The 17,481-nt window shown below is 45.3% G+C and overlaps 1 protein-coding gene across 1 annotated transcript in view; it reads left to right on the top strand.

Annotated features, from left to right (window-relative positions):
• Positions 1 to 13,125, top strand: part of LOC120395613 (glioma pathogenesis-related protein 1-like) — a 42,920-nt gene extending 29,795 nt beyond the window's left edge. The window contains exons 5-6 of the mRNA XM_039520191.1: positions 12,804 to 12,830; positions 12,925 to 13,125. Coding sequence (XP_039376125.1) covers positions 12,804 to 12,830; positions 12,925 to 13,079 — 182 coding nt within the window. The 3' untranslated portion in view covers positions 13,080 to 13,125. The remainder of the gene's footprint in view (positions 1 to 12,803; positions 12,831 to 12,924) is intronic.
• The last annotated feature ends 4,356 nt before the right edge of the window (positions 13,126 to 17,481 follow it).

Genomic DNA, 17,481 nt, shown 5'->3' with positions numbered 1-17,481 from the left:
AGTCTGGCCCTGCCAGCACTGGTACATCTCTCTCCTAGACATGTCCGTGGAAGCTCCAGTCATGCTGCTGCTCTTCCCGGACCTTCTGACACAAGATCACGGTCGTCTTCAACATCCAAACCTCGAGTCGCTTCACCTCACGGCATGGAAGCTCCATGGTCTAACCCGATGGAGCTTTCCTGTTCAGACCAGGTTAGACTGGTCCTCCTTGGCAGCAGAAAACCCTCTACAAGAGCTACCTACCTTGCCAAATGGAAGAGATTTTCAATCTGGGCAACACAGCACCATTCATCCCCAATGCTAGCCTCAGTACTGCTCATTCTGGACTATCTCCTCCAGCTGAAGCAGCAGGGATTTTCTGTGTCGTCAATAAGGGTACACTTAGCTGCTGTCTTGGCCTTCCACCCAGGCCAGGAGGGCTGCTCGGTGTTTGCTAACCCTATGGTTAGCTGGTTTTTAAAATAGCTCAACAAGCTATATTCTCACGTCAGTCAGCCTGTCCCAACTCATGGGACCGCCCTTTGAACCCTTGGCAACATGCTCCCTGCTCTACCTCTCGAACAAGGTGGCATTCCTGGTGTCCCTGCCAGCAGGTAGGGGATCTTGGGAGACAATTACTGCACTTGTGGGGTGCAAAATAAACTTTATTAAGCAAATGCAAAACCAGAGAAAATTCAATAGTGAGGGGTATGGGGTTTGTTAAGGTAGACAATTAGGGAGGGGTTTCTTTTGGTGGACAGTAAGGGGGTGTCAATAGTGGGGTACAATCCAGTCGGATACAATACAGTGGGTAACCAATTAACACTGAAGTATAAATGTAACAGGTAGCTAACAATTTTCTATGTAAAGGGTGTGTCACAGCAGCACACAACCAACTAACAGTTATGGAAAAATATATTAAATAAAACAATTTTAGGTAGAAATGTGTCACAGTGGTGTAAATGTAGAATGTGAGGTGTATCAGAGAGGAAAAAGTAACCAATGGGGTTTTATGCTAGATTGGGATGGGGGAAGAGAAGCACGTGGTGGAGCAGAGAGCAAAGACAGAGGCGCTGCAGAAGGAGATTTAAACTCAGGGAGACACAAAGAACAAACAGACTGTAAATGGCTGGGGAAGCCGGGGGGGGGGGGCTGACAGTGGGAAGACAGACTTAATCACAATTATACAGAACACAGCAAAATCTTATCTATGATCTAACTTAACCAAGACTACACAAATTAGCAAGTAACAAAACACAATGCAACAATTCTCTAAGCCTAACTTACAGAGTATAATGCTAAACCTAACTTAACCACAGCTATGCAAAATGAAATTACAATTTGTCCAGACTAAAAGCTAAACCTAACCTAATGGGTGCACCTTATACTAAGTGGTGTGTGTCCAGGCTAGAGCTCAGGGAGTTACAGTTTAGCAGCTTATTTTAGCAGCACAGACCACGAAGTTAACTTAGGTCTATCTGTTGGGGAAACAGAGCCAGCAGCTAGGACAGGGGGGGTTTGCAAAAGGGAGTTCTTACCAATCCCCAGGACAGCAGCAAAGGCAGAAGCAGGCACAGCAGCAGCATCAGAGGACGCAGAGAGGACTCAATTCGTTCACAATCAGGAGATCTCCAGGCAAAATTCGTTGTTCGTGGGAGGGGAGTTTAAAAACAGGGGTACGCTCAAAAACAAACGAGAGCGGGGAGAGGGCCTCCCAAAGACCCCTAGCTGATCAGACCAGGTGGCAAAGCAAGGACCTTCTCCGAGGTCTGATTAGAAAATGTCTGGTTATAAAGGCAAACTTAGGCAGTTTCCCGCCAGTAACTTTGACTGGTTCCCCTTCTTACAGGGGAGGAGAGAAGACTTCAGGTGAGCACAGACATGTCCGGGCTAGCTCTAAGCCACAGGCATGACTCACATGCTCAGCTATGTGGCCATATAAGGTCTTGCACATCTGGGCAGTGCACCTCTACACCGAGCCCAAGTCTGAACAAAGGAGCCAAAAGCCCCCCATCCCTCGAGCAGAGCAATGGCTCCAGTTAGTCTGCACAAGTCATTTCCATGAACAGCAGGCCTGGGAGGGGCGGACACAGAACAACCAGAAAGGAGAGGGAGAAAAAAAAGTGCAGCAGGGGGACAGCTTTAACAGACACCTGGTAGCAATAACCTCGGCTAGGAGGGTGTCTGAGCTCAAGGACTTAACATCAGAGCCTCCTTACACCGTGTTCTATAAGTATACAGTTCAGCTCAGGCTTCACCCTGCTTTCCTCCTGAAGGTTGTGTCGCAGATTCACATCAACCAGGACATCTTTCTCATGGTATTCTACCCTAAGCTGCACTCCAGTAGCAGGGAGCAGAGACTTCACTCACTGGATGTCCGCAGGGCGCTCGCCTTTTACATCAGGAGAATGAAGCCGTTCAGAAAATGGGGCTAGTTATTCGTGGCAGTGGTGGACAGAATGAAAGGGCTGCCTGTGTCATCACAACATATTTCATCATGGATCCCGTCCTGCATTCGTGAGTGCTACAACCTGGCTGGGGTTCCCACACTCCCAATCACTGCTCACTCTACCAGGGCGCAGGCTTCATCAACAGCGTTCCTTGCGCAGATCCCTGCTTAGGAAATCTGCAGAGTAGCGACGTAGTCCTCCATCCACATTTTCACCACGCACTATGCGATTGTCTCTGGCTTGCTGAGTAATGTGATGAGCAGTGCTCCAATCAGTGGAAGATTCCGACCCCACCTCCCCGAACTTAGGCTTGTGAGTCACCTGATTGGAATTGACATGAACAAGCACACAAAGAAGAAAAAACAGTTACTCACCTTCTTGTAACTGTTCTTTGAGGTCTGTTGTTCATGTCCAGTTCAATACCCATCTTCCTACCCCTTTCTGAGTATCAACAAGAAAGAACTGAGTGTATTGGCAGGGCTCTATATTGAGCACCATGAAGGCGCAACTCCAGGTGGTGACCAGGCAGATGGTGCTAAAGGAAGAATTATCCAGCTACTGTGCATGTGTGCGCGCACACACCTGATTGGAATGGACATGACCAACACATCTCGAAGAACAACAGTTACGAGAAGGTGAGTAACTGTTTTTTCCTGAGCACCAATCAGACATAAGGCAGTAACTAGGCATCCAGATATCGGGGCACACAAATCTAGAAGACATTTCTGAAAATTTTGGCCTAAACTACTGTCTTTCTTTGTTCAGCTGTATAATAGGGATGATATTTACCAAATCTATAGAGTATATTGAAGATTATGTAGTGTTTACTGTTTGTTTTAAAAATGAACCAGGCCAGTCCACTAACTGAAAAATAAAAAGGTACTATCTTCCTTCCCACTCCAACAACATTTTTCTAACTAGGAATAGTTATCAGTGTAGAAGACACATATAAAGCTGCCTCATTTGGATGCTGGAGGGCACCACATAAAATGCTCTTACAAAAGTTAAACAATAATACTCAGCACTTTAGATCTCAATTTTTTTAAACAAACTTTGTCGTTAAAAATGGTTAACTTCTAATAACTTGATTGCCATGCACAATTTCCATTTGTTATCTAATGAAGATTTAAAGAGAAAAAAAATCCTTCTTGGAGTGTCTGTACATGTGGTCCCCATGCTTGGTATGCATGCACCCCATCAGCAGGTATTCAGCATCTTTTGACCAGAGTATTTGTTGGGGTTGTGTGTGCACCTGAATACCTTTGTGTTCCCCCTCCCAAGGCAAAAAGAGCTGAGTGACCCCAGTAGCCGTTCAGATCTTTTGTATTGCCTGTGGCAGCAAGTCAAAATACCGTCAGCATCCTTGTTGTTACACTTTTTACATAGTAATTACAGTAGTTACTATATTTATTTTAATTTCTCTTGATGTTTTTTAGTTATCTTGGGCCATAGCTACACTACAAACTTTGATTGGCACAAGTTACATTAGCATAACGCTGCCACGGTTAGTATATCGGTTGTGTGCATACTTGGCTCCTTGCACCAGTGCTGTGCATCCTCACTAGGAGAGCTTGTGTCGATGAGCAGTGCACCATGAGTAGGTATCCCAGAGAGTGTAACTCACCATTGTCTGACACACTTTCTTTTGGGAAATTTTGACAATGAATGGTGGAGAAGGGGTCAAGTTCCCATCATGCAATTTTCTCCAAACCATAATGCCATTCATAGCCCATAATTTTCATGCCTTTTAAAAAAATAATCCAGAAAATTGTCTCTCTGTCTGCCATCTCTGCCAGACGCATGGAACCCTCACAGCTCTGTACTATTTTCATGAGCGTTGCAAACACGGGACAAACGAGCCGCTGGTAGTTGCAGGAAGAACCACAGCAACAGGGAACATGATGATTTTGTGGAGGAAAGCTTGCTGTGGGACATAGCAAAAATTAATTCCAGGTTGCTGCTGGTATTCACAGAGCAGCTACAGATCATGGAGCGCTGTTTCAGGAACTGAGAAATAAAGATTTACTGATGGGACCACATTTTAATTCCAGTTTGGAATGATGAGCAGTGGCTGCAGAACTTTTGGATGTGAAAGGCCACATTCCTGGCTCTGTGTGCCCAGCTCTCCCCAGCCCACCAGCGCAGGGACACCAGAACCAGAGCTGCACTATCAGCTGCGAAGAAAGTGGAGAGCACACAGCGGAAGCTTGCAATGCCATATTGCTAACAGTCAGTGGGAAATCATTTTTGGAGTTGGAAAATACACAATGAGGGCCATTGTTATGTGTGTGCAGGGCCATTAATAGTCTCCTGCTATGCAGGACTGTAACTTTCAGTAACATGCAGGCCATCATGGCTAGATTTGCAGCAATGAGGTTCCCAAACTGGTGGGGCAATAGATGGCACACTTCCCTATTTTGGCACCAGACCACCTTGCCACGGTGTAGATCAACAGAAAGCAATACTTTCTTACAGTTATGCAAGCACTGGTGGGTCATCGGGCACATTTAATCATCAACAACATTGGCTTGTCAGGGAAGATGCATGCTGCTCGCATCTCTAACAGTACAGGACTGTTGAGAAAACTGCAAGCAAGGACATTCTTTCCTGACCTGCGGATTACCTTCAACAATGTTGAAATGCCAATAATGATTCTGGGGGACCCAGCTTGCCCCTTATTCTCCTCGCCCACAAAGTCATACACCAGTCACCTCAACAGCACCAAGGAAAGATTCAGCAGGTGCAGAATGACATTGAATGTTCTTTTTGTAGGTTGAAGGGACACTGGCAGTATTTACTCACAAGACTGGATCTCAGTGCAAAAAGTGGCCCCATGGTTACAGTTGCCTGTTGTACCCCGAAGAATATCAAGGCAAAGGGGAAAAAGTTGCTGCTGGAATGGTTGTTTGAACAGCCAGACAAGGGCTATTAGAAGAGCACAACACAGAGCTATATGTTTGAGGGAGATCTTTGAAAGAGCACTTTAAACAGTCAGCCAGAGTAATGTGGTGTGGTGGACTGTGTTATATCAGGCCCTGAAGTTTTGGGGGCAGTTAGGTATTGTATGGTGCTTAGTGTACACTTCTGAATAACACTGTTTGTTAATGCACCTGTTAATTGTGTGGTTCTTGCTGTACATATAATTATTACACTGTCACTGATCCTATAGGTTCTATCACCCTGTACAACAATTATTAATGGACACTTTCAGTAGCACTAGGCATTCTGCAGCTGAATTATTTTCCAAAATATAGATTTTATTGCATACCAAAACCTGTGCAAAAATGCGATTAAAAAAACAAATACAATAAACATTTCTGAAATTAATGGAGCAGAACTTAACAAGGAGAAAGCACATTCATGTCCATTTCAGTTCATTTTGGCTATACAGACACTGACCTGTGAGCCCCACATTTGCTATATGTGAAGCTGTGGTTGTCCTTACTGTCCCTGGGCATGGAGCATTAGGGTAGGGATATGGCCCATGATGCTATGTGGAACGTTGGGGGGGTGCAGAGAGGTGCTAAAATGGAATTCTCCATTGACTGCAAAGGGAGGCAAGCCTAAGGGTATGTCTACACTACCAGATTAGTTCGATATAAGTTAATTCGAATTTGTAGAATTGACCTTACAAAGTCGAATTTGTGTGTCCACACTAAGGACACTAATTCGACTTTGTGAGTCCACACTAACGGGGCAAATGTCGAAATTGGAAGCGGTGCACTGTGGGAAGCTATCCCACAGTTCCCGCACTCCCCGCTGCCCATTGGAATTCTGGGATTTCCCCCCAATGCATGCTGGGGGGAAAACTGTGTCGAGGGTGGTCTTGGGTAACTGTCAGCATTCCACCATCACTCCCGCCGGTGGGAAATCAGTTCGCGCACTTTTCTTGTTAGTGACAACGCGGACGCCACAGCACTCCACTGCGATCATGGAGCCCGCTGCGATCATCGCTGCACTTATGGCCGTTGTCAACTCCTCGCACCTTATTGTACACCTCTTCAACAGTCAGATGCTGAGAAATCGGGCGAGGAGGCTCCGGCAGCGCGGTGAGGCCATGAAGTCACAGAGTGGCACAGACCTCTCAGAAAGCACGGTACGCCGCGCCGTGGAGATCATGGTGGCAATGGGTCATGTTCATGCTATGGAATGGCGATTCTGGGCCTGGGAGACAAGCACGGACTGGTGGGACCGCATAGTGCTGCAGGTCTGGGATGAATCACAGTGGCTGCGAAACTTCCACATGCGTAAGGGCACTTTCCTTGAACTGTGTGACTTGCTGTCCCCTGCCCTGAAGCGCAAGGACACCCAGATGCGAGCAGCCCTGAGTGTGCAGAAGCAAGTGGCCATAGCCCTCTGGAAACTTGCCACGCCAGACAGCTACCAGTCAGTAGCAAACCACTTTGGCGTGGGCAAAGCTACCGTGGGGCTTGCTGTGATGCAAGTAGCCCATGCAATTGTTGAGCTCCTGCTCTCAAAGGTAGTGACCCTGGGAAACGTCCAGGTCGTCATAGATGGCTTCGCCGCGATGGGATTCCCAAACTGCGGTGGGGCTATAGATGGGACTCACATCCCTATCCTGGGACCGGCCCACCAGGCCAGCCAGTATATAAACCGAAAGGGCTACTTTTCAATGGTGCTGCAAGCACTGGTGGACCATAGGGGACGCTTTACCAACATCAACGTCGGGTGGCCGGGCAAGGTTCATGACGCGCGTGTGTTCAGGAACTCTGGTCTGTTTAGACGCCTGCAGGAAGGTAGTTTCTTCCCGGACCACAAAATAACTGATGGGGATGTGCAGATGCCTACAGTGATCCTCAGGGACCCAGCCTACCCGCTAATGCCCTGGCTCATGAAGCCCTATACAGGCGCCTTGGACAGTGAGAAGGAGCTCTTCAACTACCGGCTGAGCAAGTGCAGAATGGTGGTGAAGTGTGCTTTCGGACGTCTCAAGGGGAGATGGAGGAGCTTACTGACTCGCTCGGATCTCAGCGAAAGCAATATCCCCATTGTTATTGCTGCTTGCTGTGTGCTCCACAATCTCTGTGAGAGCAAGCGGGAGACCTTTATGGCGGGATGGGAGGTTGAGGCAAATCGCCTGGCTGCTGATTACGCTCAGCCAGACACCCGTGCAATTAGAAGAGCCCAGCGGGAAGCGCTGTGCATCCGAGAAGCTTTGAAAGATAGATTCCTCAGGTTGCAGGGTAACCTGTGACTGTTCAGTTTCTTTACAGAGAAGCTGAACCTGCCCCTGTTTCAGTTACTGTTGACTTTCTTTTGCGGTTACATACCCCGTTCACCATGTTTCCCTCCTTCCAAAACACGTTTAAAAATAAAGTTAATGGAATATTGTTAATTAACAATGTTTTCTTTACTAATGAATTCGCGTTAAAGGGTTGAAACAGGGACGCAGACTGTGGTGGGTAGGGTGTGCAGTGATGTACAGACCGCTTCTGCACTCTAGGAATGACAGGCTCCTGCCCCTAGAGCGGTCTGCACTGCCGCACTGGTTGTTTCAACGGAGCCTGCCATCCCTCCTTTTTGGGACTCTGTGTGCGGGGACTATGTGGCCTTGTGGCGGGGGAGGACTGGGGGGAGGACGGTTACAGGTGGGTGTGAAGGAAGGGGTGAGGGGTGCAGGCTCTGGGCTGGGGGCGTAGGAAGGGGTGAGGGGTGTGTGGGAAGGGGGGAGGAGGTGTAGGGGGATGAGGGCTCTGGCTGGGGCTGAGGGTTTGGGGCATTGGAGAGGCTCAGAGCTATGGTGGAAGGGCAGGGTAAGGGCAGCCTGCCTTGCCATTTGTGGATGGCAGGCGCTAGGACCCTGGGGCACCAGACAGCATTTCTGTGGGGAGCCGCTCTACTGTCAGGCAGGGACGCAGCGCGGCGGGGTGGGGGGAGACCCGTGGGGGCCAGGGCCCGATCCAGGCAGGGCCGGGGGAGAGACCCAGCTCCCTCTACTGGCTCTGCTGGGCCGCCTCGGCTCGGGAGCAGCCCATAAGTTCAGCGAACATCTCATCCCGTGTCTTTTTCTTGCGCCGCCTAATCTGCACCAGCCTCTGTCAGGGGCATGCTGGAGCAGGTCGGGATACAGTTGCAGCTGTGTGATGGGAAAAAGGGAGTGAATTCCTTACAAAGATACATTTTTGCAAAGAAGAAACATAGTCTAGTCAGTCTCTGTGAACAAGACCATGCACAGCACTCACTCAGGGAAAGTTCGAATTTTTGGAATTCGCTTTCATTGCCTGGGGGATTGCACTGCAGACCAGACAAGCGGGACGGGACAGCAGAATCCATGGAGCAGCCAGGCATGGTAAGCCAAAGACTTTTGGCTGCTTAAAAGTGAATGTATACCACTGTCCTCTTGCTGCAGGCAATCCTGAAAGCATAAACTCTGCCCCTGTTCCACCCCCTCGCGTCTGTTCCCTGGGAAAGATCCCTGTATGCTGCCACTCTGCAGCCTCCACCACGTGGCTGTAAAGTGACGTTTTTTGTTATGCAAAGGAACAGTGAAGCACTCTCAATACTAATAGTAAACAAATTACTCTAATTAAATGCAGGAGTCTCCGAGCGAGATCACCCTGAGGAGGGTCACAGAAAGAGATAGAGAGCGCATGCTGCGTGAAAGCGAGCACAAACCAGGGACCTATGCTGCCATGCTCGTTGAGGCAATGGTCCCGGAGTACCAGGTGAAAGCCTGGCGTGGAAAAGTGTGCTACTTCGGAGCACCCAATAAGGCAGCTCTCCCCAGGAACCTCATGCAGAGGATTTTCGATTACCTCCAGGAGAGCTTCTCGGAGATATCCCAAGAGGATTTCTGTTCTATCCCCATATATATTGGCCTTCTTTTCAACTAGTAACTATTCCTGCTCCCTTAAAAATAAATGTTAACATGTTTAAAGCACTTACAGACTGATCCTTCCCCTGATTCAGGGTCCGGGGTAATGGCTGGGGAGGGTTGGTAGGGGATCTCAGTGAGGGTAATGAAGAGATCCTGGCTGTCTGGAAAATCAGCTTTGTAAGTGCTGTCGACTGCCCCCCCCCCCATCTCCTTCCTCATCTTCCCCGTCTGCGAACATCGCCGAGGAACTGGCCGTCGACACTATCCCATCCTCAGAGTCCACGCACACTGGTGGGGCAGTGGTGGCAGACCCACCGAGAATGGCATGCAGTGCCTCGTAGAAGCGGCATGTCTGGGGCTGGACTCCGGAGCATCCGTTTGCCGCTTTGATTTTTTGGTAGCCTTGTCTCAGCTCCTTGACTTTCACGCGGCACTGCGTTGTATCCCGGCTGTATCCTCTGAGTGCCATGGCTTTGGAGACCTTCTCGTAGGTCTTTGCATTCCGTTTGTTGGAGCGCAGCTCCAAAAGCACAGACTCATCGCCCCACCCGGCAATGAGATCCAAGACTTCCTGGTCAGTCCATGCTGGGGCCCTCTTTCTACTCTGAGATTCCCTGGACTCCTCTGCTGGAGAGCTCTACATCGTTGCCAGTGCTGCTGAGCTCGCCACGACGTCCACACAGGAAATGAGATTCAAACTGGCCAGACAGGAAAAGGAATTCAAATTTTCCCGGGCATTTCCTGTGTGGCTGGTCAGAGCATCCAAGCTCAGACTGCTGTCCAGAGCGTCAACAGAGTGGTGCACTGTGGGATAGCTCCCGGAGCTACTAAGGTCGATTTGCATCCACACCTAGCCTAATTCGACATAGCCATGTCGAATTTAGCGCTACTCCCCTCGTCGGGGAGGAGTACAGAAGTCGAACTAAAGAGCCCTCTATGTCGAATTAAATAGCTTCGTGGTGTGGACGGGTGCACGGTTAATTCGAATTAACGCTGCTAAATTCGAATTAAAGTCCTAGTGTAGACCAGGCCTATGATTGTTGAATCTGTAGGTCAAGAAGAAAGTCTGCAGCTTTTATGTTTGTTGCCATAGGATCCCCATTATGTCCTGGTGCATCTCTCTCTCCCTTTCCTGCTGGGCCTTTTTCTTGTCCACTCTTTCCCTCTCCATAATGTCTGCAGTATTCACCCTCCAGGTTTGCAGAATCTCAGTGAATATAGCTTCCCGAGTCCTGTTCTTTCTCCTTATTATGGTCAGGTGTTCCACAGGTGTGCAGGGGCAACCCCTGAGGCAGCAATGGCAGCAGCTGCAGTTAAAACATACAGAGGTATGATTGTATATATAGTCACAATGGAAAGTGAAAGTTAAATTTCAGTGTTCCCTTCCATTGCTTCCCTAAAGTTGTAAACAAGATATGCTTATGGACACTTCAACTTTGGCACCACTGTCCAGCCCTAGCCCTGGTGATGGCGAGTATGGCCCAGCATAGGTTCGCAGGGAGGAAAGGGAAATGAGGGAATTATTTGGTTGCACAAAACAATAACATTTGGTCCTTAGTTCCATGAGCACATATTCAGGGCAATGGCACTGAACACTGCCACTCTTTTCCACAGGCAGTGGTGATTTTAGCTGATACCCTCAGAAAAGAGATAAAGGCACAGACTGCATAGCGTCCCAAAGCTGCCCAGGCCCGCATGCTGCTAGCCAGTTTACTGTAATGGTGCTTGTCAAAGTCATCATGGACTGGCATGGGAAAGTGTCCTACTGCAAAGAAAAGTAATGCTGCCATTCCTAGAAACCTTTGAGAGACGATTGCAGAGTACCTCCATGAAAGTTTCATCGAGATCTCAGGAGGATTCAAGGGTGACCAGGGAAGTCAAAAGAACAGGGTTAGGTCTTTGCTTGGTAAAGGACCAGTTTTGGAGTTTGTAGGAGCAGCTGCATGTTTTTTCCCTGTATGATCTTCCTGGATTTTTTTCCATATTTAAATATAAAATTGAGCCAGCATGTGATTCATATAGGATTGCACCTTTTACATAACCTGTCCTAAATGAAACAAACAAAGCTTGCTTAGGCTTTTGGGAATGTATTCAATCAAGTCAGACCCTGTCTGAAAATTCCTCCCAATGTTTTCACTTCTTCTTACATCTAAATCCTGGAATCTAGGACTCAGAATAGTCTGTCTCACTGCATGGTTCAGTCTCTGGGCTCTTTGTACTTTGCCTTGGTAGCAATAGATTTTACTGGCAAGGCTATTATAAAATACTGTTCTCAGGGGCTGCTGTATGCAAGCCGCTTGCCACTTTCCATTATGTAAGTGCAACTTGTGGAGCAGGGAATTGGATGCAGTTTTCTCACAGCTGTGCGATCCCACTTTGCTGCCCTCCACTCGGCTGCTGTAACTGCATGCCAGGGAGGGGCCTGGATGCAGATTGGCAGCTGAGCGTCTTTCCAGCATTGCACTGTCTTCCAGCTGTTTAGGAGTTGGCAATGCTGCTAGCAGGCTGCAGCACTTTGTTAGCGACTGAGTGGAAATACTGCCTCTGAGAAGGATGGCTGAACTTGTTGGGAACACGGGAATGAGGCTGTGCTGGCTGTGAGAGGATTTTTGGGATGCTTCCAAAGGAAATGTAGGGTAGGATGTGAGTAGAAGTGGGGGAACAGCTTCATTATTCCTGTTGGGTTTCTTTCCCCTGTCCTGACTTTCCTACCCCTTTTCCTTCCTATTTATCCCCATTGTCCTCCTTTCTTTCCTATTCTCTACACCCTCATTCTGGGTCCTTTCTCTTTTCCCTCTTGTGCCCGCCTCTCCTATCTCTTTAGGCAGAGGCTGCATAGCCTTTGGCCCAATGTGCAGTGGGCTGAAGTGGTGTTGGGACATCTGTGGTCCCTTGATTATAGAGAACCTAAGTCTGATTTAGTTGGGGATTGGTTGATTTAGCTGGTGTTGGTCCTGCTGTGAGCAGGGGGTTGGACTAGATGACCTCCTGAGGTCCCTTCTAACCCTGATATTCTATGATATCTCTGTGTACATAAACTTCTCCACAAGTCTCTTTCCCCACTCCCGCAACCCTACAGGGGAATGAAAAGCTGATAACGGCTCTACCTCTGTCTGTTCTAGTAAGAGTAAATTCATGAAAAGTCAATATCTGCGTCCTGCTAATCTGGGGTCGGGCGCCAGCTGTACATTCTTTGAGATGTAATTGATTCTTTGAGATGTTCTGTACATGTGGATCCCACAACCTGTTCTCCTTCTGTGTAGCTTGGAGTCTTTCATTTGGATTCTGGGTGGTGAAACACCTAAATAGCAATTGGCATCCTTCTGCCCTTTCTGCCCTTGGGTGAGGGAGTGCAAAGGAGTGGGCAACCCCAATGGACACTGCTGGTCAATTAATTCTGAACTCTTGTGCATGCAGAGCATGTGCGACAAGACTGAGATCCACATAAATCATTTCAAAGAATCACAGTTGCTGTAAGGTGAGTAACTATTTTGTTCCTAGCTGATTAAACTATTTCTTTCTTTTGTTCCCCCTAGGAAATCCAAAACGTGATAAAATTATACGTATGTATTACATTTCTACACTATTACTTGAAGTTTATTTCTTTATAAGCATGTTGTGCCCAATAAGAGTGTGTGTTTGTATGCTTGTTTATAGGTTACACAAGATGGTATCCACCCTGGGAGAATAGGATCGTATGTGACGAGTCCTGTATTGCTGTTGTGGTTTTAAGACCAGCACTGATGTTATTGGCTTCTCTAGTTGTTTTTCTTATGCAGAAGCGTTATTCAAATATGAGTATATCTAAATAATCTATTTGCAATATATATTTCATGAAAAGTTATGACAAGTCCTTAAGAGAATTCTCTTGATTGATGTTTTTACAGTGAATTTGATCATTTAAAAAACATATCATAAAGGACTGTGGATGTTTAATGGGTTATAAAGAGTAAATTATTTTTGCTCTAAACCCTTACATATCTTATTTATAAAGACAGATAAATATATTATATTAAAGATGTGAAAATAATAAAAAAAGCAAAATTTTAAGTTAAAGGTGACAGTCTGGCAAGAATCATCAGAGAGATATCTAGTAAATGGCTTTTCCATGATGAAATTTTAACAAATAAAGGGGAACACCTAGCATCTAGAATTCAACAAGTAAATTAAAACAATGTTTCCACTTGATAATATTTGTAGTTTCCACTCTATAAATATTTGAAGTGGTGACTAATTAATTTAGATGTCTGTCTATAGAATCATACTGTTATGGACCCAATCCTACTTTTCTGGAGTCAAGTCAAAACTCCAAATAAAATGGGAACAGAATCAGATATCACTTCTATAAAAAGAAAGCATTTTATAAATATTCAGTAGTACTAATATAGCTCTAGAAAAATGTATATAAATTTGTAAATGGCAGCTATTCATTAAGGTTTCAACTATTAAAAATAATTATCCTTCAATTAATTTGTTCCTGACTTGTTTTGAACTTAGGAAAAAAATATACAGTGAGAGTAAAATGCTCCAGTTTAGACTTTTCTTGTAGTTCCTAGTTTGCTGTCACAACCACTGTTTTTTAAATATCGGATATCTAATCTATTTTTTAAATGTAAAACAAAAATACTGAATTTTATCTGAGAACCATTCCAAACCCTCTGATAAATATACACCTCTACCCAGATATAACACAGTCCTCAGGAGCCAAAAAATCTCACCACCTTATAGGTGAGACTGAGTTATATTGGGTTCGGTCCGGTACGCTGTGCCGGACTGGACCGGCTTCTCTGGCGGTGATTTAAAGGGCCTGGTGCTCCAGCTGCTGTGGGGAGCCCCGGGCCCTTTAAATCACCGCTGGAGCTCTGGCAGCAGGGCTCGGGTGAGGATTTAAAGGGCCTGGGTCTACCCGCAGCAGCCAGAGCCTCTGGCCCTTTAAATCACCACCCGAGCCCAGCTGGCTCCGGCAGCCAGGCTTGGCCAGTGATTTAAAGGGACCGGAGCGCCACACGAATTCGGATATAACGCGGTAAAGCAGCGGGGCTCAGGTGGCGCTTTAAAAGGCCCAGGGCTCCCTGCTGCTTTACCGCGTTATGTCGGGGTAGAGGTGTATGTTTACCTGTATTTTATCCAAGAGACTTTAAAGGCATTAAAGGTATCCTATTTAGATATGTGTTAACTTGAATTGCTGCAAAAGACCACATGTATTGACTCAGGGATTTTAAAGAATTTTTCTTTTGCTATTTAGTAAGTTCTAGAGCCAAGATTGGTCCAATATGTCTAATATTTACTGAGGGCTTGTCTACACAAATCACTTTTAGTTTGCCGTGAGCTGGGGTGTAAATCTACCCAGCAATAGCCTGCTACACACTAAATGTCCATGAGGACCATGCTGCCACACACTAGAAGTTCTGTAGTGTGCTTTAATCTTCTCTGCTTTGAAATAGGAGTAGATTAAAGTGCACTACAGAATTTTTAGTGCACTGCAGCAAGCCCACACAGACACAGTGTGCAGCAGGTTAGCACAGGATAGATTTACACCCCAGCTCACTGCAAACTAAAGTGTTTGTGTAGACAAGCACTGAGATTGCTTAAAGTAATTCTAGTCTACATGGTAAATATGTAACTTCTTACAAAATTTGTATTGTCTCAGGAATCTGTATTAGTTCAAAAGGTTTATGGATAGGGTTTGAATTATTTATTTATTTATTTAAAACACAAGGTCAAATCCTGCCATGTTTTCATGCCCAGTGCTCAAGATGAAGTTAATGGGACCTTCACCCATGTTCATTTTAGGGAACATTTGGCCCATAATACCTTTATTATTCCATTGTAGTTCTAAAACATTATACTTGTCATATAATACTATATTCAGAACTGTACTGATTCATCTTATAGACTGTCCCAGAGTAAAAGTGAATCTGTTCATAAAAAATTATTTTAAAACAGTCATTGGACATAAATTCTTTTACATTTCTAAACTTTTAGAACATACCTATTTCAAAGCTAAAGTTACCAAGAAGGTTGCTCATTTTTTTTAAACTTTGGCAAAAATTTTCACAAATGGATGCCTAAAGTTGGGCAGGCAAAGCCATAATTAGGTACCTAAATAAAAGTCACCCAATATTCAAAGTTGCTCAACATTCGTAGCTCTCAATGAGTTCAGTGAGCTTCAAATGCTCACACCTTTGAAAATGTGGCTTAAAGTCCTTAATCCCTAACGTACAAAGGTTTATATTTGTAATAAAGCTGTTTAAAGTTTTAAGCTTTCTGTTTAATGTTATTGTATAACTTTAAGGCACTACCTTTCTTGCAAGCAACAACAAAAATCCAGCAATATTCAAACATTAGTCAACATAGGATTTCCAAGTTGTGGAAGATAATACAATTATGGAAGAGAATACAATTATACCTACTCAAACCACCAGGGGGAACTCCATCACCACTTAGTAGCTCCCCTTGTAACAAAATTTGAGAATCCACTTATCTCATATGTCTCTCTGAAAACAAAAGAAACTAGTTTGAAAACAAAGGAGGGAGGGAGGAGATATGTTGTCTTCCAAGTTGTGTGAACACCCTCAGCACATATTGGCCAGACTTCTGCCAGCATGGTTTGAGGCTTGTAAACCTTAAACTCAAGGCACAGCTTAAGTGGGTTTGAGGTTTGCTATGCATTTCTTGGACGCTCTAGTTATGAAGTCCTGAACAAAAACATGCGAGTCATACAACTGTTTTACCAGCAGATAGTGGTGCTTACCTGATTAGGAGACAATTACTTTACCATCAATTCCTTTTTCAGTGGGTAAGTTTTTCTGTATGCATGAAGCTCCTTTTTCACATCTCAGATGCTGAGCCTAGCATGTAATTGTTCTTTAGCTGTTTTCAGCTAAGTTGTTTCTCTGTTAGTGAAGATAAAGAGTGAGATTGGAAGATGCCTACAGGTTAATCAAAATGGGGATTAGGATATGATTGACATGCTTTACACAATGCATGGTTGTCAGCTAACAAAGCTTTTTCTGAAGGGGAAACATACCATTTTGTGACAATCATTCCATGTTCAATTCAAATCTCACATAGAATGGGAATGTATACTCCAGATGGAATTGCACCTTTGTGAGCATGAAAAATTTGAAATGGATGGCCAAAGACACTCACCCTAAAAAGGCCTCCACATCTTCTAAGCCCTGCACATGCCATCTCAAAAGATGAGAGGAGAGATTAACTGAGAGTCCTGAGGTTTTTATCCCAACTTTTCTGCTATTTGTATGTTTGTTAATATAGTGTTAGTATCTAAAATTGTATAAGACAACAAAGGTTTTGTTTACTATAGATGACCACTTTATTTCCATGTTTGTTTGCTTCAAATAAATTCTTTTCACCTTCAGACTGCATTTTATTTTACCATAGCCTGTGTGTCCACTGTAGACACCTAAGAAAGAATTACACTAGCAGTAATGAATTGTGTAGTGAGGCTCCTGCAGTGTATGTGATTTTGATTGTATTTTAAAGCATTAATTATTTGTAAAGCATCAGCAGCGTGCTTGGACAAGCAACAAAGAGTCCTGTGGCACCTTATAGACTAACAGATGTATTGGAGCTTGAGCTTTCGTGGGTGAATATGCACTCCGTCGGATGCATGCTTGTGCTTGGTTTTGTTCAACAGATTTTTCCTGGAAATATTACCCCCATCATTAGGCTGCAGTTCCACAGGGGCCTCTTTGCTAATGTACCTGTGTTGATTGTATTTTGGATTAAAATATGAATGAAGGGGAAACAAATGCATGAATTTCCTTTGACATGTTATTATATTGTGGAAAATCAAGCAGTTCTGATACATTTTTAGGTAGGATTTAAACTATAGTTTGAATTTTTCTGGATACGTGCCCTACTGTAATTTGCTGTAGCACAGATTTTTCTCACTTTAACTTGAATCCGGTAGCCTTAGTTGTCTTCAGATTTGTTTTCACTTTATGTTCTTCTTAGAGTACTTGCTCATGTCCATTCCAATGTACGTGTGTGCTCACCCCGAGCACCACCACTGGAAAGTATTTCCCTCAGTGGCATCCGTTGGGTCAGCTCTGGTGCCCCTAGAGTTGGACACATATAGTGCAGATATAAAGGGTTCTGCTGACCCATAGCCCCCTCCGTTCCTTCTTACCACCTGTGAAAGTCACTGGAACTTCAGCTTTCCTTGTATTTTCCACAAGTACTCCTCTC

The sequence above is a fragment of the Mauremys reevesii genome, linkage group 1 (assembly GCF_016161935.1).
Source record: "Mauremys reevesii isolate NIE-2019 linkage group 1, ASM1616193v1, whole genome shotgun sequence".
Taxonomy (NCBI): Eukaryota; Metazoa; Chordata; order Testudines; family Geoemydidae; genus Mauremys; species Mauremys reevesii.
This window is presented reverse-complemented; position numbering and strand designations above follow the sequence as displayed.